The sequence below is a fragment of the Zingiber officinale genome, chromosome 1A, assembly GCF_018446385.1.
Source record: "Zingiber officinale cultivar Zhangliang chromosome 1A, Zo_v1.1, whole genome shotgun sequence".
NCBI lineage: Eukaryota > Viridiplantae > Streptophyta > Magnoliopsida > Zingiberales > Zingiberaceae > Zingiber > Zingiber officinale.
In genome coordinates, this window is record NC_055987.1 from 7,529,957 (window position 1) to 7,556,883 (window position 26,927).

Consider the following 26,927-nt stretch of genomic DNA (forward strand, 5'->3'; position numbering starts at 1 on the left):
TGTTGAAAATTAAAATTATAGAAATTTCTTTTTATCAACCATGAAGGGATTTTAAGGGGAAATTTTATTTTTTAAAATTTCCGAAGACAAATAAGGAATTTTTAATTGTTGATTGAAAATTATCTTGTTTGATCTCCATGAGGTGGCCGACCATTACAAGGTTAATTGGGAAATTTTATTTTATTTTTCTTAATTAATTCATGTCAAGGAAAGTTAAGGAAATTTTATTATAATTAAATTTCCTTATTGCCAAAACCAAGGAATATAAAAGAAGGGGTTGGGGTGCCTTCAAGAGACACAACCTCTATTATTCTTCTCCCTCTTTTCTTCCTTGGTGTGGCCGGCCCCTTCAAGCTTTCTCTTCTCCTTGTTGTGGCTGAACCTCTTTTTTCTTTTGGAGATCAAGTTGTGGCCGGATACAAGCTTGGAGAAGAAGGAGAGAAAGCTTATATCCCTTGGAGCATTGGTGGTGTTTTTTTTCTTCATCCTTGGTGAAGCTTTTGTTTTGGCCGAACCTAGCAAGGAGGAGAAGAAGGTGCTTTGGTGGTTTCTCATCTCGGAAGATCGTTGCCCACACAACGTCCGAGGTTAGAAGAGGAATACGGTAGAAGATCAAGAGGTCTTTCTAAAAGGTATAACTAGTATTTTTCCTTTCCGCATCATACTAGTTATTTTTGGAAATAAATACCAAATACAAGAGGCATACGATTCTAGTATTTTGAATTTGTTTTCGATGTTGTGTTTTTTTTTTAGTTTTTCTTTTTCTTGTGATTTGATTGTTCTTTTCGGTTGACCTAAAGTTATTTAAGGAAATTAAATATTAACTTTCCTTAAAAGGCTTTGTCTAGTCGGTGGTGGTTGTTCCCATATCCAAGAAGGCCATGTGCCTCGCCACGTCAGTACTTGGAGCCAATTCTAGAAACTAATATTTAATGAAATTAATAACCTAGGTGATTTGGATCGAATGTGTTAAGTTCCGTAGGAGATCCGAGTCTACGCCTAAAAGAACAAATAGATTAAACTTTGGATCAAACGTGTTAAGTTCCGCAGGCGATCCAAGTTTAATTTAAAAGAACACATGGTAGCTAGGAAAAGGTTCAGACCTTTGTACAAAATATTTGTACAGTGGAACCATTAGCTTTTTCGAGTAGCATCCAACAGAGATATGTTCTTGGGTGAGTTTCCAGCATTCAGAAGATGATTTCTGTCCAAGATTTGACTCCAAGAGCGGAGGATTGGTTCCGAAGATCACTCGTTATATTGAGATAAGCATTCCTTTCTATTTTCTTGATTTGGATCGGAATGTCTTTAGCCTTCTTGTCTTCGATTCTTTCCTCACCTTCTATGGAGTAGATCTTTTTTTCTAGGAAGGAGGGAGTACTTGTGATGTAACTTGATGTAAGATTTATGGATTTGCCATATTCTTGATTCAAGGATATTGTTGTGTTTTGTATCAATCAATCTTGTATGGATTGTTGTGTTTTGTGCTTAATTACCATTCTTGATTGGTTGTTTGTATTTTTTATGGAATCTTGCTGAGGAATTCGCTAAATTGTATGACCGAGGGGTGTCGTGACAGGGTTGCCCCGCTAACGGACATTTTAGGGGATCACCTTTAGGGGTAAAGCAAGAACCTATAAAGAAGTAGGACGGATTGATTTGCTTAACTCTATATCTTAATGTGAATTGATTAGTGATGTGTTTCTATGTCGTATGACCGAGGGGCGTCGTGACAGGGCTGCCCCGCTAACAGACTTCATAGGGATCATAACTCTTTGATTACTTAAGGTTTAGATGTGAGTCCTTGGTCAGTGTTTTCTGCAAAAGATAACTAGTGACTTCTTACGAAAACATTACAATTGAGGACAAGAATTGGTTGATTGCATTACATCGATAAATATCACAAAGAAACCAAAACTCCTAGAGCCTTTACAAAACTAAATTTCTGCATTTAACCCTTCTAATCTTTAGTTATAAATGATCTTTTAATCGTTTGTTTAGCTAATTCATTTTTGAGACATCTTTAGTGATTATAACTAGTCCCTGTGGATTCAATATTCTTTTATTATTGACGACATAATCATACACTTACGGTTCATAATAAGTTTTTGGCGCCGTTACCGGGGACTACATCTATAACATTAGAGATTATTATTTGAGTTAGACTAAACTTTTCTTTTCTTATCTTACATCTAACTTGTAACTAGTTTTCTAATTCTGTTTTGCATTCTTTCATTACATTCTTTCATTGCATCTATTTTTTTCTTTCTTTCTCATTTCATTCATTCATTGCATTCATTGATCTTTAATTCTTTTTGTAAACTAAATTCTTTCTATTCTTTTCTTTTCTTTGAATCAAATTCTTTAATCTTGTTCTTGTATGCGAAGATCTAACTTTGCAGGAGATCTACTTCCTCTTGATCCCAAGATTGATAGAACATTCCATAGAAGGAGAATCTTGCAAAGACATCAAGAAGAACAAGAACAATCAAATATAGCGAATATACCACTTAAGGATTATGCAGCACCTTATGCAAGAGGATTTCACTCAAGCATTACAAGACCCTTTGTCGAAGCAAATAACTTTGAGATCAAGCCTGCAATAATCAATATAGTTTAGCAAAATCAGTTTGGAGGTGGACTGCATGAAGATCCTAATTAGCATTTGGAAGTCTTCTATGAAATCTGCGGACCATGAAAATGAGCGGTGTTCCTTCAGAAGCAGTTAGATTATTACTGTTTGGGTTTTCTTTAAGAGATAGAGCTAAACAATAGTTGAATTCTTTACCTCCAAATAGCATTACCACTTGGGAGCAATGTGAGCAGTAATTCTTAAATAAGTTCTATCCTCATAGCAAGACAGCTCATATGAGAAATCTTATTGCAAGCTTCAGACAATCCGATTCAGAATCTTTATTTGAAGCATGAGATAGATACAATAATATGCTCAGACAATGCCCACATCATGGATTAAAGAAATGGTTGGTTGTTACACACTTTTTATAATGACATAAACTATCATACTAAAGTGTCCCTAGATTCAGCTGCTGGAGTGACACTTATGAACAAAAGTTTAGATGAAATCAAAGAAATCATTGAGAGTGTAGCACAGAATCATCATCAATGGGCAATAGAGAGAAGTGGAGGCTATTCTTATTCAAACCCAACAAAAGCATCAGGAAAATTTGATGTAAATGCAGTCACTCTAATGACTGCAAAGCTGGATGCTCTTACAAAGAAACTAGAAAATATGGGGACTGGCACTAATACAACAAATGCTATAGTTTTCTGTTGTGAAACATGTGGAAGTTCTGATCATTCTCAAGACTCATGTCCTTTGGGAGCTATCTCTGAACAAATAAATCAATTAGAACAATGTGACGCTATCATGAGTTTTAATCAAAGGCAGAACAATCTATATTCCAACACATACAATCCTGGATGGAAGAATCATCATAATTTCTCTTATAGAAACAATCAAGAACAAGGACCATCCATGGGAGGCAAACAAAATTTCTAGTTGGGGCAACAGAATTTTTAGCAACAACAACAATCTTCTCAAAGCTATCAGTTTTCTAAAATTAAGAAGATCCTTGAGGAAATTATCTCCAATCAAAATGAATTGAAGCAAGATATTTTGAAGCTAACTCAGAGAATGGATAATTCTGAAAAGCATTAAAAGATTCAAGATAGCCAAATTGCCCAGCTAGCCTCGTCATCTTCAAGAGCACCCGAACAATTTCCTGGAAAACCTGATGTAAATCCAGTAGAGCATTGCAATCGAATCGAGCTTAGGAGCGAACGGACCTTGGGTAATCCTCAAGTGACTGCTCTAAAAGAGATGAAAACTAAAAAAGAGCTCTCTCCTCCTGCATTTGAACCATTTTAAATTCAAGAAAAGGAGGGGAGTACCAATAAGGTTGAAGAGACTCTTTCACTTAACCCACAGAATCAAGTAGTCCATTTTCCTCAAAGATTGGTGATGCTGAAAAAAGATGAAGAATTTGGCAGATTTTTGGAAAAAGTTAAAGAAATTTGTGTTGAAGTTCCTTTAATTGATGATATTCTACAAATACCAAAGTTTGCCAAATTTCTGAAGGACATCATGTCAAACAAGAGAAGAAGGGGAGATATTGAGACCATTGCACTTACCGAGGAATGCAACGCTTTATTTGAGAAGAACATTTCCCTAAAGCTTAAAGATCCAGGAAGCTTTTACATTCCTTACAACATAGGATCTGAATTCATAGAAAAAGCTTTTTGTGATTTGGGGGCAAGTGTTAACCTCATTCCCTATTCAATCTGTAATAAGTTAGGTCTCAAAAATATGAAACTTACTACCATGACACTTCAATTAGCTGATCATTTTTGCAGATATCCTATGAACATTATTGAAGACGTGCTGACAGAGGTTGGTGGGATTACAGTTCCCACAGATTTTGTAGTTCTGGACATGGTAGAGGACCCGAAGATTCCAATCATATTAGGAAAACCCTTGCAACGGCTGGAGCAATAATTGATGTTAAAAACCATAAGCTTTCATTGGTAATCGGTAAGGAAAGGTTGGAGTATGATTTATCTAACTCTTCTAACCATGTCTCTTCTTTCTTATTAAGTGTTCGCAACGGGGCGGACGCTTATCAGCTTGAGGATTGGAATTTCCATCCTCATGGGAGGCCACCGGATGAGGAACATGATCTGACAAGTGATATTGGGAGGAGACCTCCTAATAAAAATTAGAAATACGTCTACCCTCCTAGGGCAAGAAAAAGATGAAAGGGTCAAGGAGAGCTGTCGAGCTAAAGACCTTAAACAAGCGCTTCTTGGGAGGTAACCCAAGGATTCTTTTAGTATTTTCAGTTGTAGTTTTTCATTTCATTAGTTAGTACTTTTAAATTTGTTGTTACTTTTGTTTTCAGGTTGAAATTTACTGGCCATGACTTCTTCATGGGCATGGAAGCGTTGAAGAAGTTGGGAAGGAGCGAGATCGTCTAAGATTGAGCAAAATAGAGCTTGACCGTGTGTCATACACGACCATGTGTGACTTGCAGAGAAGGAGGATGCATGGGCCGTGTCTCTAAGACACAGCCGTGTAAGGGTTCCCGAGAAGAAAAACTGCCCGACCGTGTACCAGACACGACTGTGTGATGATTCCAGAGGAAGAGATGTGCTCGACCGTGTCCCACACACGGTCGTGTAAAAATCTAGAGGAGGAATTTGCACTGCCCGTGCCATCCATCACGACCGTGCAAGGCTACTCAAAGAGGAAAAGGATGAGGCCGTGTCTCACGAACGACCGAGAAGAAGATGGATGTGGCCGTGTCAATCAGCACGACCGTGCTGACCAACCCGAGAAGGAGAGGGTCGGGGCCGTGTAGATCTACACGACCCGTGTAAAGCATTTACTTTGGCCGTGTCTAGAAGACACGTCCATACCTAGGTTGTGTCGGCCATACACACCCCTCATCCTCAAGACATTCCTCTCTCCTAAACTCCTCTCTTCTTCAATCTTTCTTCTAAATCTTCTCAGATCTAGATCTCAAACTCGTTTCTGTCCACAAACTTCATCAAGATATGGATTTTAATAACACCTTTCTTTTCTCCTATCTTCAAGATCTACAACCCCTAGTCCCAAAGATCTTGTCTTTCAAGATCTATTCTTACAAGAACTTACTTCTCCAACAAAACAACACCTTTCCTTACTCAAGCTTGACAACATGTCCAATATTTTGAAGAAACTTCACAAAGGAAGCGGTGGATCTAGCGGAGGAAGGGAGCCTACCAAAGAAAAAGGAAAGCAACCGACAAAGGGCAAGGGAAAGAGGATATCAAGCGACGAAGGTAACGATAATGAATTCAATATTATTTTTAGAAATGAAGATCATAAGTCTAGATTTGAAATTCTTGTCAATAGAAAGATTGTGTGTACACGATATATGGACCCAACTGTTTTGGATATGCTAGGAATTAGAGATGATGTAGATTGGATGATTGGGTCCCTTGATTGAAATGATATTATGTACACACATATACCTACATATCCTCGTATCATACTGAAGTTTTTGAGTTCACTAGATGTTCACTTTGCTAATGAAGATGATTTTGTTGGAAAAATAACTTTTAGACTAATGAATCAAGAGTTTTAGTGGACATTTAGTGATTTCAATAATTGATTTGGATTATCTACCGGTAACTCTTACAGGTTTGACTCAAGATTTAATTGGAATCATTTTTAGAATTTGATTACTGGATTAGATCAACCCTATGGGCCCTCTAGAGCTAAAGCTTCTCATATGCAAAATCTTATTTTTAGATACTTGCATCGTGTTATGTGTAAAACTATTTTTGGTAGAGGGGAAAGTGACAGAGTCATTAAGAAAGTGAAACTTTATGCTTTGTGGGCTATGCTACATAAGGTTGACTTCGATTCTGATTTTCATTTTTTGCAAACCTTGGTGAGAGCCAGGAGGGCATCCTCGGGATCAATTATTTTTGGTGGGTTGATTACTCAAATATATATAAATTTGGAACTTGATCTAGATGGGTTGGAAGTCATTCATGGCAATGACATGATTGATATTGGATGCATGTCTTGCTATGAAAATGATTTGTCGGGATGAGAATGATTTTGCTTTTCCTAGGAAGAATGGTTTTCCATTACCTCTTCCTTATCCCGAATGTACTTCTATCCGTAAGCCTGCTAATTGGGTAATCACTGATAGAGATCCTGAGAATGTTCCTTCCATATCCGGAGACACAGAGCCCCACCTTGAGTCCTCGTCATCTAGACATCTGCAGCCTTCCGAACATCCGAAACATGCTAGGCACTCTTTTGCCTATGGTTCGGGTAGTTCCAGATTTGATTTCTCTGATTTTCATGCATCTCTAGACTCGCTTCATGAGAAGCAGGATGCCCAACGAGTAATGTTGGAGGGTCGCTTTTCTTTATCAGATGACTAGTTTAGAGAAGTACGGAATCATTTTCAATTCACGAGGAATTTTCAAGGTCAAGTGGCCGAATTTGTTCAGGACTATGATACTGATCAAGCTAGAATGAGAGAATTTATACAGGGCATAAGTATTACTAGTCAACAAGTAGATGCCCTCTATGAGTATCATAGGATCCTGAGTGAGACTCCAGGTTTTCCTAGCTTTCCTATTGGACGCCCACGCAGACCTCCTTTCCCTTGTCCACCTCCACCACCATTTTGATTTCATCGGGATGATGAAAAGTTTAAGTCTGGGAGGGGGTGGTTTGTAACCTGATTTTTTTTTGCATTTTTCTACACTTTCAGTTTTTAGTTCTACATTTGTTTTGCTTTGTTTGGATTGTTTTTGATAGTTATTTGACTGTCTTTTGAAAAGTTCTGTGGTATTCCTATTGAAGGAAACATCAATCCTCACTTTTATGCTTACTTGTTCAAAAGCAAAATTGTTAGCACATTCTCTATCTTGATTCATGATATTGTGAAAAATATAGCTTGACTATATTTTCGAGCCCTATTTCGTTCATAAATTTTGTCTCAAAAAATGACACCTATTTATGATTCCACTATGCTTGTATTTACAAGTGCAACATTCTCTTTTCTTCTTCTTTTTAGCTTTTGATTTGTTTCATCATGCTCTTTGCCTGCTCTTTCTTCCTCAATGGGGTGGAAAAATCTGAATTTGTATTTTTGTTTTCCTAAAGTTTAATTACTATTTTCATAATCTGAATTAATTATCATCTTTATTATTTATGCTCATTTAATATTGTTTATATGCTGTGTATATAAAGAAGAGAAGAGGGGACACACTAATTGATGCTAAATGAACAAGCAAATACGTACATGCATGGTTGATTTTATAAATTTTTTAACAACCCGTTTAAATATTCCTGAGCGGTGCTAGTTTGCTAAACTTCATTGTATCCAAAAATCTATCCCAAACTTGTATTTCTGTCCAGTTGATTTATGTTGAGTATTACTCTATTATCTTGAATGTTTTATTATAGTATTTGGTACTTTAGATTGTGTTTTGAACTTGTATGATGAATAGTTTTTTGAAGGTAGGTTTTGACGCGTTTCGGGCTGATAGTTATAAAAAAAATAGACAAAGATTGGATGTCAAAGAATAGGTTATCACATGAATATGAGGTTGGGGTAGAGTCTTTCTTGCAATTTGCATTGTGAAACGCTACCGATCTGAATGAAATACCTTGCCCATGTTCAAGATGTGGTAATCTACAAAAGAGAAATGTTAACATTATAAGGGCACATTTGTGTTGTAATGGTATAGATTTAACATATCATAAATGGATTTGGCATGGTGAAAGATCTACGATCAATAACTCAATGAAAGATGAATAGAAATCTTTTGCCGAGGAACCTATTGATATGGTACATGCTGCATTTGATAGTTATGCAGAGAATCCAAACCAATTTCATAAGCTACTTGAAGATGCCGATAAACCTTTATATCCGGGGTGTACCAAATTTACAAAGTTATCTGCACTTGTGAAATTGTATAACTTGAAGGTAAAATATAGTTGGAGTGATAAAAGTTTCACAGATTTACTAAGTTTGTTTGGAGAAATGCTTCCTGATGATAATGAATTGTCTTCATCATTGTATGATGCAAAGAAAAGCTTATGTGCTTTAGGAATGAATTATGTGAAAATTCATGCTTGCCCTAATGATCGTATCTTATACCAGAAGGAGTACGAGAATTTGACTAATTGTCCTATTTGTGGGATGTTAAGGTGGAAGTTTAGTAAAAAAAGCTATGATAAATGGAGTTCCTGCAAAGGTCCTTTGGTACTTCCCGCCTATTCCAAGATTTCAAAGATTGTTTCATAACAAGGAGATATGTAAGGAGTTAACTTGGCATACTGATAAAAGAGTACTTGACGGATACTTGCGTCATCCAGTTGATACGCCTGCTTGGAAAGTAGTGGATTACAAGTGGCCAGATTTTTACTATTGAACCTAGAAATCTTAGATTGGCCTTATCGGCAGACAAGATCAATCCCCATAGTTTGATGAGTTCTGTATATATTTGTTGGCCAGTTGTGATGATCACTTACAACCTTCCTCCATGGTTGTGTATGAATAGAAAATTTATGATGCTCACTTTGTTGATTTTAGCCCCAAACAACCGGGAAATGATATTGACGTTTACTTAGCACCTTTGATCGATGACTTGAAAAGATTATGGGATATAGGTGTTGATGCATATGATGCATGTCGAGAAGAAAATTTCTTTCTTAGGGCTGTCTTCCTATAGACAATCAATGATTTTCCTACATATGGGAACATGTCAGGTTGTGTTGTGAAAGGATATTGCGCATGCCCTATTTGTGGTGAAGAAACATATTCGACAAGGTTGAAGTATAGTAGAAAAATGAGTTATATAGGCCATAGAAGATTTCTGTTGGTGCAACATCTCTCAGGTCAAGGTTGACCTGGTTGACCAAACTTGAGTCTTGGTTTGGGTTTCGATGTTTGACAATACAAGGTTGATTGAAGAAGAGTCAAGTAGGTCAAAGATTGACCGAATACTTGACTGGGAAAGTCCTAACTGGAATGTCAGGCAGTGAGAAAATCCTAGTGAGTGAAGCTAGGTGAAAGTCCTGGTGAGTGAAGCTAGGCAGAAGAAAATCCTAGTGAGTGAAGCTAGGTGAAAGACCTAGTGAGTGAAGCCAAGCAGAAGAGAAGTCCTAGTGAGTGAAGCTAGGCAGAATTGAAAGTCCTGGTGAGTGAAGCTAGGTGAAAGTCCTGGTGAGTGAAGCCAGGCAGAGGAAAATCCTAGTGAGTGAAGCTAGGTGAAAGACCTGGTGAGTGAAGCCAGGCAGAAGAGAAGTCCTAGTGAGTGAAGCTAGGCAGAATGGAAGTCCTAGTGAGTGAAGCCATGCACGGGGGAAAATTCGGATGGGTCAAGGTTGACCAGACATCAGGTGAAAGTCCAAGTAGGTCAAGAGAGTGACCGGATACTTGGCATGATGAAGGAAAGTCCAAGTAGGTCAAAGGAATTGACCGGATACTTGACAAGATGAAGTAAAAGTCCAAGTGGGTCAAAGGGATTGACCGGACACTTGGTTAGGGAGTCCTAGCAGGTCAAGGGTAACCGGATGCTAGACATAATGAACCAACAGGTCAAGTTTGACCGGATGTTGATTTGGGAGGCTTGGGACTTGGTTTTGGGCAAAAACCAGCTTCCGGATCGATCAGCCGATCGATTGACTGGAGCCCAATCGATCGGCCGATCGATTGGGGTGTCCCTGCGAGAAGCTTTCGTCCCAATCGATCAGTGGATTGATTGGGAGGCAGTCGCGAGTGCACAGTAGCCTGCTGGATCGATCGGTGGATTGATCCAGAGGTCCCAATCGATCAGTGGATCGATTGGGAAGCTGCGATTTATCGCGATAAGCTTGGATTGATCAGCCGATCGATCCAGGCAAACTTTCCAGAGCACATAGGCGCTCTAGATCGATCCGTGGATCGATCCAAAGCCTCCCCGATCGATTGGGAGCAATCCAATCGATCGGGATCCGACCGTTGGCGCAGATAAAGGCCGTTGGCGTGCGTCTTCTTCGGTAGAGACTTACGAATCATCCCCGATCCTCTCCAGCAGCTCTACACACTTCTTCTCCACTCTACCGCCAGTTCTTGAAGATTTCTTGGAGCAAGGTTTGCTAGTGATTCAAGCTCAAGAGGCGGGCAACAACAAGAAGTTAGGGTTAGGGTTTTTACTGCATAACTTGTAAGCTTTTGCTTGTGTTTTGTTTCCCTTTCCTTCTTCTTGTATTGAGAGTGTTGTAGGGCTTCTCCGCCTTTGGTAGTTACCATAAAGGAGTGTTATTCATAGTGGAGGGTGTGTGTGTGCGTGGATCCTTGGACTAGTCACCTCTTGTGAGGTGGATACCAAGTAAAATCCATTTTTTAGTGTTGTATGCTTTTGTTTCTTTGTATTTCCGCTGCACATCCTTGAAGAAACAAGCAACGAAGCACACGAGCACGCGACGAGCTATTCACCCCCCCTCTAGCTACTTTTCGGTCCCAACAAGTGGTATCAAAGCGAGGTCACTCTTCACCGGAATCATCGCCGGAAGGGGCAAACAAAACAAGCAAAGCTAGAGGGTGAAGAAGTTAGAGCAAATTCATCAAAGTCAAAGAATTCAAGAAGCTCAACTTCAAGATGCAATTCCAAGATGGACTTGGATTTGACACAAGGGTGGCTCCACCATTCACTTCAACAAATTTCGATTCTTGGAAATTAAGAATCGAAAATTTTCTTGTGATGGAGATAGAGCAATGGTTCGCTCTAATGGAAGGATTTGAAGCTCCAAAGAACTCCAAGGGCAAAGCTCTCAAGAAAAGCAAATGGAGCTCGGAGCAAATTCAAAGGAGCGAGGCAAATGATAAAGTGACCAAGCTTTTGGTCAATTTATTGCCAAGCAACATTTTGGCTCAAATTGGAGAGTTTGAAGATGCCAAAGAGCTTTGGAGCAAATTGGCAAGAATTCATGAGATCCCCTCCACTGTACCAAATCAAGAAGAATCCAAAGAGGGCGACTCAATGGATCAAGACCAAGAAGAGGAGGACTGCGAGGTTGAGAGATGCTCAACCTCCGAAGAGGAGGTCCAAAAAGCTTCATCCTCAAAGGAGAGTAATCAAAAGAGCAAGGAAGGAGTATATTCCTTGTTTCATGTACAAGAGGATGAAGATGAAGAAGAAGGTGAAGCCTCCACCTCTAGGATTGAGGGGGAGCAATCTTCATTGACACCGGAACAAGAGCAAGAAGAATCCTCCACATCCGGGTCAAGAGAAGAAGAGGATGATGTAGCTTCCACCTCCACAACACAAGCAAAATCAAATGGAGGAGTATCATCTTCGGATCAAGAGGAAGCCTCCACATCCACATCACATGGAGAAGATGCCATCCCTACAAGCAAAGGTATAAATATTTCAATAAATAATAAAAATCATATCATATGTTTTGAATGTAGGGAATATGGGCATTACAAAAGTAAATGCCCTAAATTGGCCAAGAAGAAGGGCCAAGTGGCACAAAAGGACAAGGAGAAGCCCAAGGAGACTATCCTCGGAACAAAGAAGAGCAAGGAGCACATTGTGTGCTTCTCGTGCAATAAAAAGGGACATTATCGAAGTCAATGCCCTGAGGGGAAGAAGGTGATCAAGGCTCAAGGAGGAAGCTCAAGTCAAGGGGGAGCCTCCAAGGTAAAAAGAAAGGTAACTTTTATTGAGCCTTAGCCTTTAAATCATGGTAAAAGGCATGATAGGTCTAACTTATATCATTTTAATGCTATTTACCATGAAAATATGAAGCATGATAGCGTTAAGGAAAAATATATAGCTTTTCATGCTAAAACTACCACACCTAGGGTTAGGAAGGTAGATGAAAATCTAGGCAAGAAAAATAAGGATTTTAGTTATAGGCCTAGAAATAAAAATGCTCATGGGTTTAATGAAAAACCAAAATCTAAGGATTTAATGGTAGAAAATCAAGTCTTGAGGTCAAGGCTTGATAAAATGGAAAAGACCCTAAAAAGGATGGAAAATATCCTAAAAGGGCAAAATGAGCATAGCCTAGGTCTAGGAGCACAAAGGTCATCCAATTGCCATAGAGGTTTGGGATACAAACCAAAGGCCAAGAAGGATGTAATTTTCTATCATAGGGTTCCATATAGTTATGGAACCAATCCTAGGTCTAGTGGGCAAGCCAAAAATACTAGGGAGGTCATCCCTAAGAGTATTTTTGCAATAAATGTGACTAAGGCTTCTAAGAAGTCTAAGAAAGTCAGAAACAAGGTCACAAAGGAAGGAATCCCTAAAGTTAACCTAGAAAAAGTGACCAAGGCTTCTAAGAAGCCAAACAAGGTCACTAGGAAGGTATCTAGGGAAGTTATCCCTAGTGAATACCTAGAGCATCCAAGGAGCACCAATAGGTTTTGGGTTCCTAGGAGCATCTTCTCTACCCCATAGATGGGCTAGAGAGTGTCAACTCTAAGAAGAAGGGTAGTTAGCCCAACTTTGAAGAAATTGACACTCAAGGAGCATTTTCAAGGTTATTATTAACCTTTGAAAATGAAATGGATTTATGATTTACTCTTTGAAAGAGTAAAATGTGCCAAATTGGAGAAGTATTGATTTTATTTTAAAGTGGCACAATTTGAGAAAACATAAGAACTACCAAGTTGGGATTTTGGTATGTTCTTAGGAAATTAAAGGCAAGCTAAGCCTTAATTTAAAGTGCTATTCTTATGGAAAAATGATATTTGCCAATATTTGAGGAATACGCTTAATTTCAATTGGCAAAAATTAATCAAGAGAATTTGAAATGCCAATATAGGTTTTGGCATTTTCTTGAAGCACTTTTGGGCAATCTAAGTTTAATTTTTAAGTTAGCTAAGATTAAGGATACTTAGATAGGTAATTTAGGTAATTTTATTTATGCTAAACCTTGCCATGTTATGTTTGCCCATCACATGCCATGACACCATATTTAGTTTTATATTTTTCATTCATGACTTATTATGAAAAATACAAAAATACCATGTCATGTCATACATACATACATCATGTAATTATAGGAATCTTTCTTTTGAAAGCTATTTCATTTTGATGTATGCCATAACATTATCATGCATTATGTTTAATTCCTTAAAAGCAAGGACAAATGACATTTATCAACAAGTGTTTTCAACAAGTGTTGTCAACAAGTGGTATTAACAAGTAACATCCTAAGTGGATGTTCAATATCCACAAAATACCTAGATAGATATGCATGATCCCTAGATTAGGGCAAAACCAAACTTTACATCTCACAAAGACCAATAAGATGACTTGTATGTGTTTTAGTGCACATTGGATACAAGTGAGATGTTAGGATGATGAACAAAACTCAAGATGTTGATTTAGTGCATTTTTTTTAGTTTTAAGTTCATCAAAACATATAGTTATGTGTTTTCCCATCATTGGGAAAGCTAATGTACAAGTCATGTGCATTAAGCCCAAGGAATATGGTGGGATATTAGTTTTAAAAATGTTTTTAAAATAATTTTGGAAAACCTTGGTGAAGGCTATCTTTTGAGAGTAATCACCATTGAATAGTTAGACACAAACTTGAAGAAAATACTAAAGTTTTTGCAAGGTTTCAAGTTTGTGTCAATCTTTGAAAATATGAAGTATTTTCTTATAAAACTATTTTTCCTTGATAGTATATACCCTAAATAATGTCTACACAAATTTTTAAGGTTTTTGGAATTTTGTAGATTTTTCTAGGGGTTTCTGAAATTCACAGAAAGTGAATTTCAGCAATTATCATACCTCAATCGATCACCCGATCGATTGAAGGGTCCCAATCGATCGGGCGATCGATTAAGAAGCTTCTCGCGAACAGAAGCTTTCTGGATCGATCCACCGATCGATCCAGCCCTCCTAAATCGATCAGTGGATCGATTCAACAAGGTTCAATCGATTGGAACCCAACTCCAATCAATCCAAGTTGCTGACTTGGGCTGGGAAGGCCTGATTTCAGCATCTTTGAACCTATTTTAGTCTAGGTAACCATTCCAAACCCCTCAAAATACATTTGTATACATAAAAAGGGAGTTTTCATGTTGAAAACAAGGATGGATTGGTTAAGGAAGACTATATTGAAGTTTAGGTTGAGGTTTGTTTCAAAGTTTTGAATATTTGAACCTCACAACTTCAAAATTTGGGTTTCCTAAAGGTTTAGGGATTTCAAGTCATTGTTGGTGCAATGACAGAAGTTATCACCATGTCTTTAGGGGGAGGGACTCTTTAAAGACATGAAAACTTATTTTTCATGAACCTTGGAAGGTGGTTAACCTTCTGTGTGAGAAAATGCTCAAAGTTGAGCGTTTGAACTTTAATGGGGAGTGGATATCCTCATTGTTCAAGTTGTTCAAGTGGATAATGCTCAAGGATGGGCATGTAACTACATTGAAGGGGAATGTAGGATTAAGGAAAAATGAAGGGTATGGGACCTTCATTTGGATCATTGAACTTTGTTATTGCTCCAGGGCGAGCATTATTGATAATGAAGGGAATGGGCCCTTCATTATCGTGTTGATCACAACGAGTGAAGTTGTGAACCATGATGAGCAACTCTTCAGGGGGAGAGTTTTCAATAAGTGGATTTGTTGATGTGTGCTAAAAAATGGGACATGGTTTGATGTGTGCCAATAGGGGGAGAATGAAAGGACTTATGAAAGGGGGTAAGTTAGGCTTTCATTAACTAAGAGGGAGTTTGCCCTCTTAGGGGGAGAATGAAGAGCTTAACTTATGCTTCCATTACCTAGTGGTATGAAGAAGGTTTAGACTATGGGATTAGCCTAACTTACATGTGGTATTGTAAGTGTTATAGTGGTATTGTCAAACATCAAAAAGGGGGAGATTGTTGGTGCAACATCTCTCAGGTCAAGGTTGACCTGGTTGACCAAACTTGAGTCTTGGTTTGGGTTTCGATGTTTGACAATACAAGGTTGATTGAAGAAGAGTCAAGTAGGTCAAAGATTGACCGAATACTTGACTGGGAAAGTCCTAACTGGAATGTCAGGCAGTGAGAAAATCCTAGTGAGTGAAGCTAGGTGAAAGTCCTGGTGAGTGAAGCTAGGCAGAAGAAAATCCTAGTGAGTGAAGCTAGGTGAAAGACCTGGTGAGTGAAGCCAGGCAGAAGAGAAGTCCTAGTGAGTGAAGCTAGGCAGAATTGAAAGTCCTGGTGAGTGAAGCTAGGTGAAAGTCCTGGTGAGTGAAGCCAGGCAGAGGAAAATCCTAGTGAGTGAAGCTAGGTGAAAGACCTGGTGAGTGAAGCCAAGCAGAAGAGAAGTCCTAGTGAGTGAAGCTAGGCAGAATGGAAGTCCTGGTGAGTGAAGCCAAGCACGGGGGAAAATCCAGATGGGTCAAAGTTGACCAGACATCAGGTGAAAGTCCAAGTAGGTCAAGAGAGTGACCGGATACTTGGCATGATGAAGGAAAGTCCAAGTAGGTCAAAGGAATTGACCGGATACTTGGCAACATGAAGTAAAAGTCCAAGTGGGTCAAAGGGATTGACTGGACACTTGGTGAGGGAGTCCTAGCAGGTCAAGGGTGACCGGATGCTAGGCATGATGAACCAACAGGTCAAGTTTGACCGGATGTTAGTTTGGGAGGCTTGGGACTTGGTTTTGGGCAAAAACCAGCTTCCGGATCGATCAGCCGATCGATTGACTGGAGCCCAATCGATCGGCCGATTGATTAGGGTGTCCCTGCGAGAAGCTTTCGTCCCAATCGATCAGTGGATCGATTGGGAGGCAGTCGCGAGTGCACAGTAGCCTGCTGGATCGATCGGTGGATTGATCCAGAGGTCCCAATCGATCAATGGATCGATTGGGAAGCTGTGATTTATCGCGATAAGCTTGGATTGATCAGCCGATCGATCCAGGCAAACTTTCCAGAGCACAGAGGCGCTCTGGATCGATCCATGGATCGATCCAAAGCCTCCCCAATCGATTGGGAGTAATCCAATCGATCGGGATCCGACCGTTGGCGCAGATAAAGGCTGTTGGCGTGCATTTTCTTCGGTAGAGACTTACGAATCATCCCCGATCCTCTCCAGCAGCTCTACACACTTCTTCTCCACTCTGCCGCCAGTTCTTGAAGAGTTCTTGGAGCAAGGTTTGCTAGTGATCCAAGCTCAAGAGGCGGGCAACAACAAGAAGTTAGGGTTAGGGTTTTTAATGCATAACTTGTAAGCTTTTGCTTGTGTTTTGTTTCCCTTTCCTTCTTCTTGTATTGAGAGTGTTGTAGGGATTCTCCGCCTTTGGTAGTTACCATAAAGGAGTGTTATTCATAGTGGAGGGTGTGTGTGTGTGTGGATCCTTGGACTAGTCACCTCTTGTGAGGTGGATACCAAGTAAAATCCATTTGTTAGCGTTGTATGCTTTTGTTTCTTTGTATTTCCGCTGCATATCCTTGAAGAAACAAGCAACGAAGCACACGAGCACGCGGCGAGCTATTCCCCCCCCCCCCCCCCCTCTAGCTACTTTTCGGTCCCAACAATTTCTTCCTGCAAATCATCCTTATTGAAGGCAAAAAAAAACATTTAATGGGAACCCAGAGCTTAACCCAACACCAAACTCATTAACTGGGCATGAAATTTTGGATCGAGTTGAAATAATTAATTATCATTCAGGAAAAGTGAATGAGAAGTTTCAGTTAAAGCAAGGCGAAATTGTATCCTGTTGGAAAAAGAAATCTATATTTTTTGAACTTGATTATTGGAAAGATCTTCATGTTCGACATGTTCTTGATGTGATGCACATTGAAAAAAATGTGTGTGAAAGTTTTATCGGTACTTTGCTTGACATTCCTAGAAAATCAAAGGATGGAGTAGCTGTAAGACTAGACCTTGTGGAGATGAAATTGAGGATTGATTTAGCATCGAAGATGGGGGAGAAGAGAACCTTTTTGCCAGCGGCTTGTTATACACTAAGAAGGATGAGAAAAAAAACTTTACAATTCTTTGTTTGGAATAAAGGTCCCCACAGGATATTCATCCAATGTTAAAAATCTGGTGTCGATGAAAGACTTGAAACTTATTGGCCTTAAGTCACACGACTATCACACTTTGATACAACAATTGCTTCCAGTTGCCATCCATGGTGTCTTGCCTAAACATGTTAGAGATACTATCACTCGGTTTTGTGGCTTCTTCAATGTGCTATGTAATAAAGTGATAGATGTCTCGAAGTTGAATAATTTACAAAGAGAGATTGTGACAGTGTTGTGTTTGCTTGAAAAATATTTTCCCCCATCTTTTTTTCATATAATGATTCATTTAACTGTTCATCTTGTATGGAAGGTCAAATTGTGTGGATCGGTTTGGTATAAGCAAATGTACCCATTTGAAAGATTCATGAAGATATTGAAAGGGCATGTGCGAAATCACAATCGTCCTGAAGGGTATAGCCGAATGTTATATTGCTAAAGAGGCTGTGAAATTTTGCTCGGATTACATGTCTAGTGTATATACAATTGGGATCCCATCAAGGCATCGGCAAGTACAGCTTACTAGGCCTCTATCTAGCTCAGTAATACACTCAACTTGTCATGATGAGTTGCATCAAACACATCGTTATGTCTTGGAAAATGATGTTAATGTCGATCCTTATATCGAGTAATTCTCTTACTTATTAATATTTTATTGCATTATTCTTACGTTCTACTAATTAACCTATTACTATTCTATTAGTTAACTTATTTGTAATCATTGCATTAGGGAGCGCATGGAATTTTTGAACTCAAGCTTTCCTCATAAAGCCAAGTCCAAAAAGTGGCTACAAGATGAGTATAATCGGACGTTTATTGGCTGGTTACGTGATCGTGTGAGAGTAGTTGGCAATTCCACCTGTCAAATATCAGAAAGATTGAAGTGGATAGCGCGCGGACCTAGCAATCAAGTGTTGAAGTACTCTAGTTATTTGATTGATGGAGTTACTTATCATACAAAAGAGCATGATGATACATGAGCTATTCAAAACTTCGGAGTAAGCTTAGTTGCAAAGATAATGCAAGTTGCTAGTGCAAAGGAAAAAATCCAATTGTGTCGGACATGACTTTCTATGGAGTTATTCAAGAAATTTGGGAACTCGATTATCACAATTTTCAAGTTCCAATGTTTAAATGTAATTGGGTTGAGAATAATAGCAGTATTAAAGTTGATGAACTTAGTTTCACATTGGTAAACCTCAACAGAATTGGATTTAAATATGACTCTTTTATCTTGGGGAGTCAAGCAAAGCAGATATTCTACATTGAAGATTCTCAAGATCCTACACGGCATGTTGTACTTGCCACTCCTACTAGGGATTACATGGAATACATAGATGGTGATGAGTTGGAAAATGCTACAATCCACTATCAAAGTTCTACAAGAGGGTTTATATCAATGGAATCAATGGACATTGACGACATAGATGAAAATGAACCATCATGCATTCGCGAAGACTGTGATGAGACATGGATTGACAATAATTAAGTATAATCTAATGTTTAACCGGTGTGTAAACTTTATTTACTGATCTATTTTGTCATCATATTTTTTTCTTATTGTAATATAATTATCGTTTGTCTTCATTCTCGCTTTATTTTCTTTGTAATTCAAATGCCTAACAGGCTGTTGGCTTTTGCAGGAAATGGGGCATCAAGGAGCTTGACAATATTCTAGAATTTAGGGTTCTCATCATTTTTTGTGGACACTATGGCAGCTCATACAAAGAGATTACTGAGGATTGAGAAGGCTAAAGAAAGTATTTCAAATTCTGCCACTAACAATAGTTGTAAGGGTCAAACAACAATGGAATCTACAGAAACGGTGTCAACAAGAACATCAAGGGGGCGTACACGTATGGATAGGCTTGTTAGGCTAAGGGTCCAAGGAATTAAAAAGCATGTTAGCTTCAACAAAATTGGACAACCAGTTGGAGAATTTGTGGGTGAAATGCAAAGCTACATTGGCGTTCTTGTTCGAGAAAAGATCTAAATAAGTTACAAATCATGGAAGCAGGTGCCAAATGATGCTAAAGAGTTAATATGGGAATCGATGAATGTAAGTTAGAATGCTTTGAGAACTTAAATTAGTTCTCGAATGGTTATGCTATATTTAACGTGTTTGTTAATTTTTTTTATGTGTTTTTACAGCTGACATACAATATTGACCCAAGTTGGAGGAAAGGATGTTTAAATTCAGCAAATAATAAATGATGTAAATATAAAGATTTTCTCACTCAAAAGTTTGTTTTCAGCAAGCTAGATAAACATGATGAGTTGAAAGATTCACCGATTGGCTATGGTATTTCACAAGATGATTGGAGTTCCTTTGTAATAACTTTCATGTCTGCCGACTTTAGGGTAAAATTCAAAGTTTGATTTTAATTTTTAGAAGATAGTCATAATGGTCCTTAACTGATGTTCTACAATAGGATCTTTACTTAACATAGTGTGATTAATTTGTTCGCTGTTAGTTTAAAAATTTCCAGTTCTCCACCTTTTGAAAAATCCATACTAGGGGATTTTTATCTTAAGCAAATCTACTTGATGCTAGGGTTCATACTTTTACTCCTTTATGAAATATTTACTTTTGTTATAACATAAAGTCGCACTTCCTCATTCTTGCGGATAATTCTTCCTCAAAATTTCCTTTTGTGATCACTTTGACATGCATTTTCTTCCACATCCGTGTGTGAATTCTTTCAGTTATTTTATAATTGTTTGTGCCATTCGAAAGAGAGAGAGAGAAAAACAAAAGGAGGGTGTAATTCTAATAGTCGGGTTCTCTAACTGTTTGTTTCCTTGAACCTTCCATAGATTGCTATTTTTTCTCTACAACATAGAGAATTTGTATTAAAGTTCATATATATATATATATAGTGAACTTAATTGATTTTAATTTTTAACTAGAGAGTACACTACAAGAAAAACCCTCATAGACATCGATGGAACAGCAGCAGTTTTAAGTCAATTTCGATGTCTTTGAGTATTTTACACTGGGTTTTCCAAAAGTCGGCGTCTATGAGCTCAAATTTTCGCTCATAGACATCGGTTTTTTTAGCCGATGTCTATGAGCGCCTTTTTTCGTTAATAGACATCGATTTTAACAGTAGTTTTTAAAATTAGGTGTCTATGATAGCTTCCTTGTTCTATCTACGAAATCAGATAGTAAAAAACCGTTGTTAAAAGTGGTGTTAATGAACCAAAATAAAATAATTTAATTTTTTCACAAATACTTAGCCACAATTTGCAATACTTCACTCTTCCCTCCAAACCTAAACCTATATCGCGCCGTCCACCGTATACCGTCGTGACGCCACCACCACTTTCCTCCTCGCAGCTGGCCGTCCGACCATCTCTCTCAGCCTCATCTCCCTCTTCCCCTTCCTAGATCGACGCCCCTTCCTCTCCCGATCAAGATCAACACATGACGCCCTTGCTTCTCCGTCCAACCACACCGCATCTCCTCCAACTCCTCCCTTTGGGTGAGAAGAGGAGCCCTTCTTTACATTCCGGTAGTTTTTCCTTCATCCATCCGTCCAGCATTCACTGCCACTGCTGGAGTCCTTCTTCGCATTCCGGTAATTTTTCCTTTATCCATCGTCGCTACTGAAGTCCTTCCTCATCTTCGATAGTTTCATCTTCTTGATCTCTTGATTACAAATATTAATTGATTGATGCATGCAATGTGTTTGATGAATTTCCTCAAACACTACCCTGAGTTAATTTTATCATTTTTGTTTGCTAGATTGAGGAGTTGTTATTTCCTGTTACTAAGTTGGTTTTATGTATTCCTTGAACTATCAAAGTTTATTTATTGGTATAATGATGAAGTGCAAATTTTGTTTGTCATACTAAGTTAATTATTGATTCTGAAAATATGAAATAGTATGTAATATGACTCATTGTTGTAATTGTCTTGATATTTTTGATTGATTTTAGATTCATTAGTACAACAAAATGGACAAAGCATGGATGGAAAAGGATAGATTATCACATGAGTTTGAACTTGGACTAGAATCTTTCTTGCAATTTGCGCTGCAACATGCTACTAATCCTACTAGTATACCTTGTCCTTGTACGAAATGTGGCAATCTATGGAACAATAATATTAATAGCATAAGGGCACATGTATACTGTAATGGTATAGAATTAACATAAAAAAAATGGATATGGCATGGGGAAGAATCTGTATTAGGAGATTTAAAGAAAGAGAATGTTGCAGCTGGAGAAAGTGAAAACTATTTTGCTGATAAACCTGTAGATATGGTACACACTACATATGAAAGTTCAAAGAATCCCGATCAATTTATAAAATTACTTGAGGATGCTGAGAAACCTCTGTATACTGGGTGTACTAAATTTACAAAGTTATCTGCAATGATGCAATTATATAACTTGAAAGCGAAATACAGCTGGAGTGAGTTTTACTGAACTACTTATCTTGTTTGGAGAAATGCTTCCCGTTGACAATGAATTGTCTTTATCTTTATATGATGCAAAGAAAAGCTTATATGCAATGGGGATGCCTTATAAGAAAATACATGCTTGCCCTAATGATTGTGTCTTATACTGGAAGGAGTATGAGGATTTTACCGATTGTCCTACTTGTGGGTTGTCAAGGTGGAAGTTGGCCAAGAATTCTAAGATAATTGAAGGAATCCCTGCAAAGATTTTATGGTACTTTCCTCCTATTCCTAAATTTCAAAGAATGTTTCGGAGCAAGGAAATATCTAAGGAGTTAACTTGGCATGCTAATAAAAGAGTATATGATGCCTATATGCGACATCCAGCTGATGCACCTTGTTGGAAACTTGTGGATCATAATTGGCCAGATTTTGCTTCTGAGACAAGAAATCTAAGATTGACCATAGCAACTGATGGAATTAATCCTCATAGTTTGATGAGTTCTACATATAGTTGTTGGCCAGTTATAATGATCACCTATAATCTTCCTCCATGGTTGTGTATGAAGAGAAAATATATGATGCTCACGTTGTTGATTTTTGGTCCAAAACAGCCAGGAAATGACATTGATGTGTACTTGGTGCCTTTGATTGATGATTTAAAAGAATTATGGGAAGTTGGTGTTAAAGCATGTGATGCACACCGAGAAGAAAGATTCTTGCTTAGAGCTGTCTTATTATGGACAATTAATGATTTTCTGACATATGGAAACTTGGCAGGATGCACTGTAAAAGGATATCAAGCATGCCCTATCTGTGGTAAGAAAACTTGTGTAAAAAGGTTGAAGCACAGTAAAAAAATATCATTTACAGGTCATAGATGGTTTCTTCGTAGATATCATCCTTATCGAAGGCAGAAGAAGGCATTTGATGGGACACAAGACTTTACTATGGCCCCAAAACCACTAAGCGACGATGAAGTTTTAAAAAAAGTAGAAGGAATTACATGCCGATGGGGAAAAATGAGAGCAAATCTTCAATCAAAGGAAAATGATGGTAATTCTTGCTGGAAAAGAAATCGATATTCTTTAAACTTGAGTATTGGAAAGATCTGCATGTTCGACATGTTCTTGATGTGATACACATGGAGAAAAATGTTTGCTAAAGTTTGATTGGTACATTACTTGATATGCCAGGAAAGACAAAGGATGGAATTGCAGCAAGAAATGACCTACTGGAGATGAAAATTAGGGGAGAATTAGCACCACAAAAAGGGGAGAAAAGGACATTTTTGCCCCCAGCATGTTATACATTAAGCAAGGATGAGAAAAGAAGACTTTGTAATTCATTGTTCGGAATTAAGGTTCCCACGGGTTATCCTCCAACATTAAAAACCTTGTCTCAATGAAGGACCTAAAACTGGTTGGTCTTAAATCACATGACTGCCACACCTTAATGCAACAGTTGCTTCCAATTGCCGTCCGTGGTGTTCTGCCCAAGCATGTCAAAAATGCTATCACAAGGTTTTGTTTCTTCTTCAATGTGTTATGTAACAAAGTAATAGATGCCTCGAAGTTGGATAATGTACAAATAGAAATTGTGACGACCTTGTGTCTATTTGAAAAGTATTTTCCACCTTCATTTTTTGATATAATGGTTCACTTAACAATCCATCTCGTGCGTGAGGTCAAGTTGTGTGGACCAGTTTGGTATAGATGGATGTTTCCATTTGAAAGATATATAAGAATATTGAAAAGTTATGTGCGGAATAGAAATCGACCAGAAGGATGCATGTCTCAATGTTATATTGCTGAAGAAGCTGTAGAGTTTTGCTCAGAATTTCTATCTAATATGAACACGATAGGGATTCCATCAAAGCATCGTGAAACAGTACTCACTAAGTCCTTGTCAGGTGCCAAGGTGCACTTCTGTTGTCACGATGAGTGGGAACAAGCACATCGTTATGTATTGGAAAATGATGCCGAGGTTGATCCTTACATTGTGTAAGCCCTCTAGTTCAGTAATAATCTCATGAAATTATTAACAAAAATATCTTATTAATCTCTTCAAAATTTTTTGATTAGGAAACATATGACACACTTGAAGCAAAAATTTCCTATTAAAGGTGCAAAGTGGTTACAAGATAAGCACCACAGAAGTTTTATTTCTTGGTTCCATGAACATGTAAGTACCATAAATATTAGCATGTTTATTATTGAACACAAGAACTTTATGAAATTTAATAATTAAACCCCCTTCTGATGAATTGTAGGCTACAAATACAACATACTCTTTCTCCAATCAATTATCAGAAAAAGTGAAGCTGTTGGCGAATGGACCTAGCAAGCAAGTGCTAAAATACTCTAGTTATATGATTGATGGGGTCACTTATTACACGAAAGAACGTGATAATGCAAAAGTTTTTCAAAATTCGAGTGTAAGCTTGCTCGCACAAACAATGCAAGTTGCAAGTTCAAAGGATAAAAATCCAATTATAACAGGCATGATGTATTATGGTGTGATACAAGAAATATGGGAGCTCAATTACCATGATTTTCGAGTTTAAATATTTAAGTATGATTGGGTAGAGAATAACACTGGTATTAGAGTAGATGATAATGGTTTCACCTTTGTAAATCTTAAGAGAATGGAATTCAAATCCAACCCATTTATCTTGGGCACTCAAGCAAAGCAAGTATTTTATATAGAAGACCCTCAAGATCCCATATGGTCTGTTGTACTTTCAACTACAAATAGAGAGTATTTTGAATACATCACTGATGATAAGTTGGGAGATCCTTCAATCCACTACCAATTCTTCACAAAATGGATGCCATCAATGAATATTGATGAAACTGATGACAATGAACCACCCTGTATTCGTGGAGATTGTGATGGGATTTGGGTTGACAATGAGAATTTTTAGTGTGGTAAATTTATTTATGGTTTATATATGTAACTATTTACTTTGTTTTGGTAACTTTGGTTCATTGTTTGGTAGTAGTTTTTTTAAAATATACGAATGTTTACTTTGTTGTGATTTTGAATGATATGCTTTGCTCTATTTCAAATTCCCATTGTTATGACTAGGATTTGGACACTATGAACACTAGAAAAAGGTCAAATCAGCACGTGATGATGAGATAGTTGAACATGATAAGAATTCACAAACAAATGTTGAGGATAGCCAGGACATAGGATCAGACGGGATGACCCAAACAACAAGATCAAAAAGCGGTCGTACACAAATGAATAAGCTTGTTGTTCAAAGGGTTCAGGGAGTTAAACAAAGTGTGAAATTTAATGAGTATGGATAGCCAGTGGGCCAAAAGGCTTCTGAATTGAGAGTTTTATTGGTGTGCTTGCTCGGGAAAAAGTTAATATTAATTACCACTCTTGAAAGCAGGTGCCGAATGAAGTTAAGAACATGATATGGGAATCTGTCAATGTAAGTAACATGATACTTTCTTATGTGATGCATTTTTTTCCTTTCTTTTATTTATGTACTTAAGATATTTGTTTGTGTAGTTGACATACCAACTGGACCCAAATGGAGGAATGGGTGTTTGAGCTTTGTAAATTCAAAGTGGCATCAGTATAAAACTCACCTCATAGGACATTCATCCAACCAAATAGAAATAATCCGAAGCTTCTCAACAAGGTACCTCAAGGGCATTGCATTTCACCCGAAGATTGGAGTAGTTTTGTGATTAATCGGATGTCTGAAGACTTTATAGTAAGTTGTTTAAGGTGGTCTTTTTTAACTCTAGTTGATATATGTGGTTATAATTCATCTATCACTTTGTAGAAAAAAAGTGAACTACAAAGTCAAAGAAGCAAGGCAAACTTATACCCTCACCGTCTTTCTCAAAAAGGATATGCGGGTTTGTCTGAAGAAATAGTAAGTATTTAGTAAACATTGAATTCCTACTTATGGTTGTTGAAGTTGGTGTTGAGTAGGTTGACTTCATGTGAGTTTTTGCTTACAGTCCAGTGTTTTATGTGATGACGATGTGATAAACAGAGCCATCCTCTGGAAGAGAGGGCGACTCAACAAAGCAGGGGAATTTGTTGGTGATGAGTTGAAGCAAACAGTGAATAAGATTGTAAGCAAAAGTATACATAAATTGCTTATTTGTACATATATGATATATGTATATTTAAAGTTATTGTATTTGGATGCATGGCAGGATGATTATATTGTCCAAAAGAAGGATGGTAAGCTGTCCTTTACCAAACCATTTAAAGATATTCTCATGAAGGCCTTGAATTCTAACGAACATGGTGGACGTGTGAGAGGCATAGGAGCAAATGTCACTCCATCATCCTTCTTCAAGGTTGCTAGAGGGAAGGTGCAAATTGATAAGGATGCCTATGATAGGCAACATAAAGAGTTTAAGGAGGCAAAAGCTATGCTTTTTGAGCAAGGTTAAAGAATAGAAAAATTGGAAGCAATGGTGTTTAAAATATCTGGTCGAGAATTTGAGAGTGAGGAGAAGGGTAGCTGCTCAGTCAAACCGCAATGCCTCCTCGATATAAAACCTGAAGTTGAACTTCAAAGGTGCCTCGCTATGAATGGTGGTGTGATGTCGGATGGAGCTCAGGAACGTCGGAGGACCACCGCCGAACGTCGCTGATGGGAATCGGAGTCGTCGATTGGAAGACCACCTCCAAATCGGCGCGGGAACAGAGAAGGACAGAAACACAGAATTTGCCGGAGGGAACACCCGCCGGAGGCTCCAGCTGATCGGGATGAGCTGCCGTGAAACTCTACAATGAAGTTGAAGCTTGATAGATTGATTGGAGGAAGAATCGGGGCCGAAATCCGCTGGAAGACGCGCGCTGGGACTGAGCTGCGCGAAGGGGATCGACGAAGAAGCTGGGACACTGTAGCTTCTCATTTAAACAGATCTGGATCTGATCGGACGGCTGAGATCATTTCGGGCTAAATCAACGGTGAAAAGTCAT

The 26,927-nt window shown here is 38.2% G+C and overlaps 1 protein-coding gene and 1 non-coding gene across 2 annotated transcripts; one reads left to right on the forward strand and one right to left on the reverse strand.

The window, feature by feature from the left end:
• Positions 1 to 2,865: 2,865 nt before the first annotated feature.
• On the reverse strand, positions 2,866 to 2,972 carry LOC122039213. Its single transcript, XR_006128093.1, has one exon. It is a non-coding gene; the product is annotated as a small nucleolar RNA R71 (small nucleolar RNA).
• A 20,391-nt stretch (positions 2,973 to 23,363) lies between these two features.
• On the forward strand, positions 23,364 to 26,392 carry LOC121996309. Its single transcript, XM_042550235.1, has 4 exons — positions 23,364 to 23,482; positions 25,768 to 25,843; positions 25,949 to 26,065; positions 26,150 to 26,392. The coding sequence occupies exons 1-4, from the start codon at positions 23,364 to 23,366 to the stop codon at positions 26,390 to 26,392; spliced, it is 555 nt and encodes a 184-aa protein (XP_042406169.1).
• The last annotated feature ends 535 nt before the right edge of the window (positions 26,393 to 26,927 follow it).

What these genes read in the sequence shown, in the direction of transcription:
- LOC121996309 (XM_042550235.1), top strand. Translation starts at nt 23,364, where the DNA reads ATGAAGGACCTAAAACTGGTTGGTCTTAAATCACATGACTGCCACACC. An exon ending in GTCAAAAATGCTATCACAAG is followed by an intron (nt 23,483 to 25,767) that starts GTTTTGTTTCTT and finishes ATCACTTTGTAG; the next exon opens with AAAAAAAGTGAACTACAAAG. An exon ending in TTCTCAAAAAGGATATGCGG is followed by an intron (nt 25,844 to 25,948) that starts GTTTGTCTGAAG and finishes TTTTGCTTACAG; the next exon opens with TCCAGTGTTTTATGTGATGA.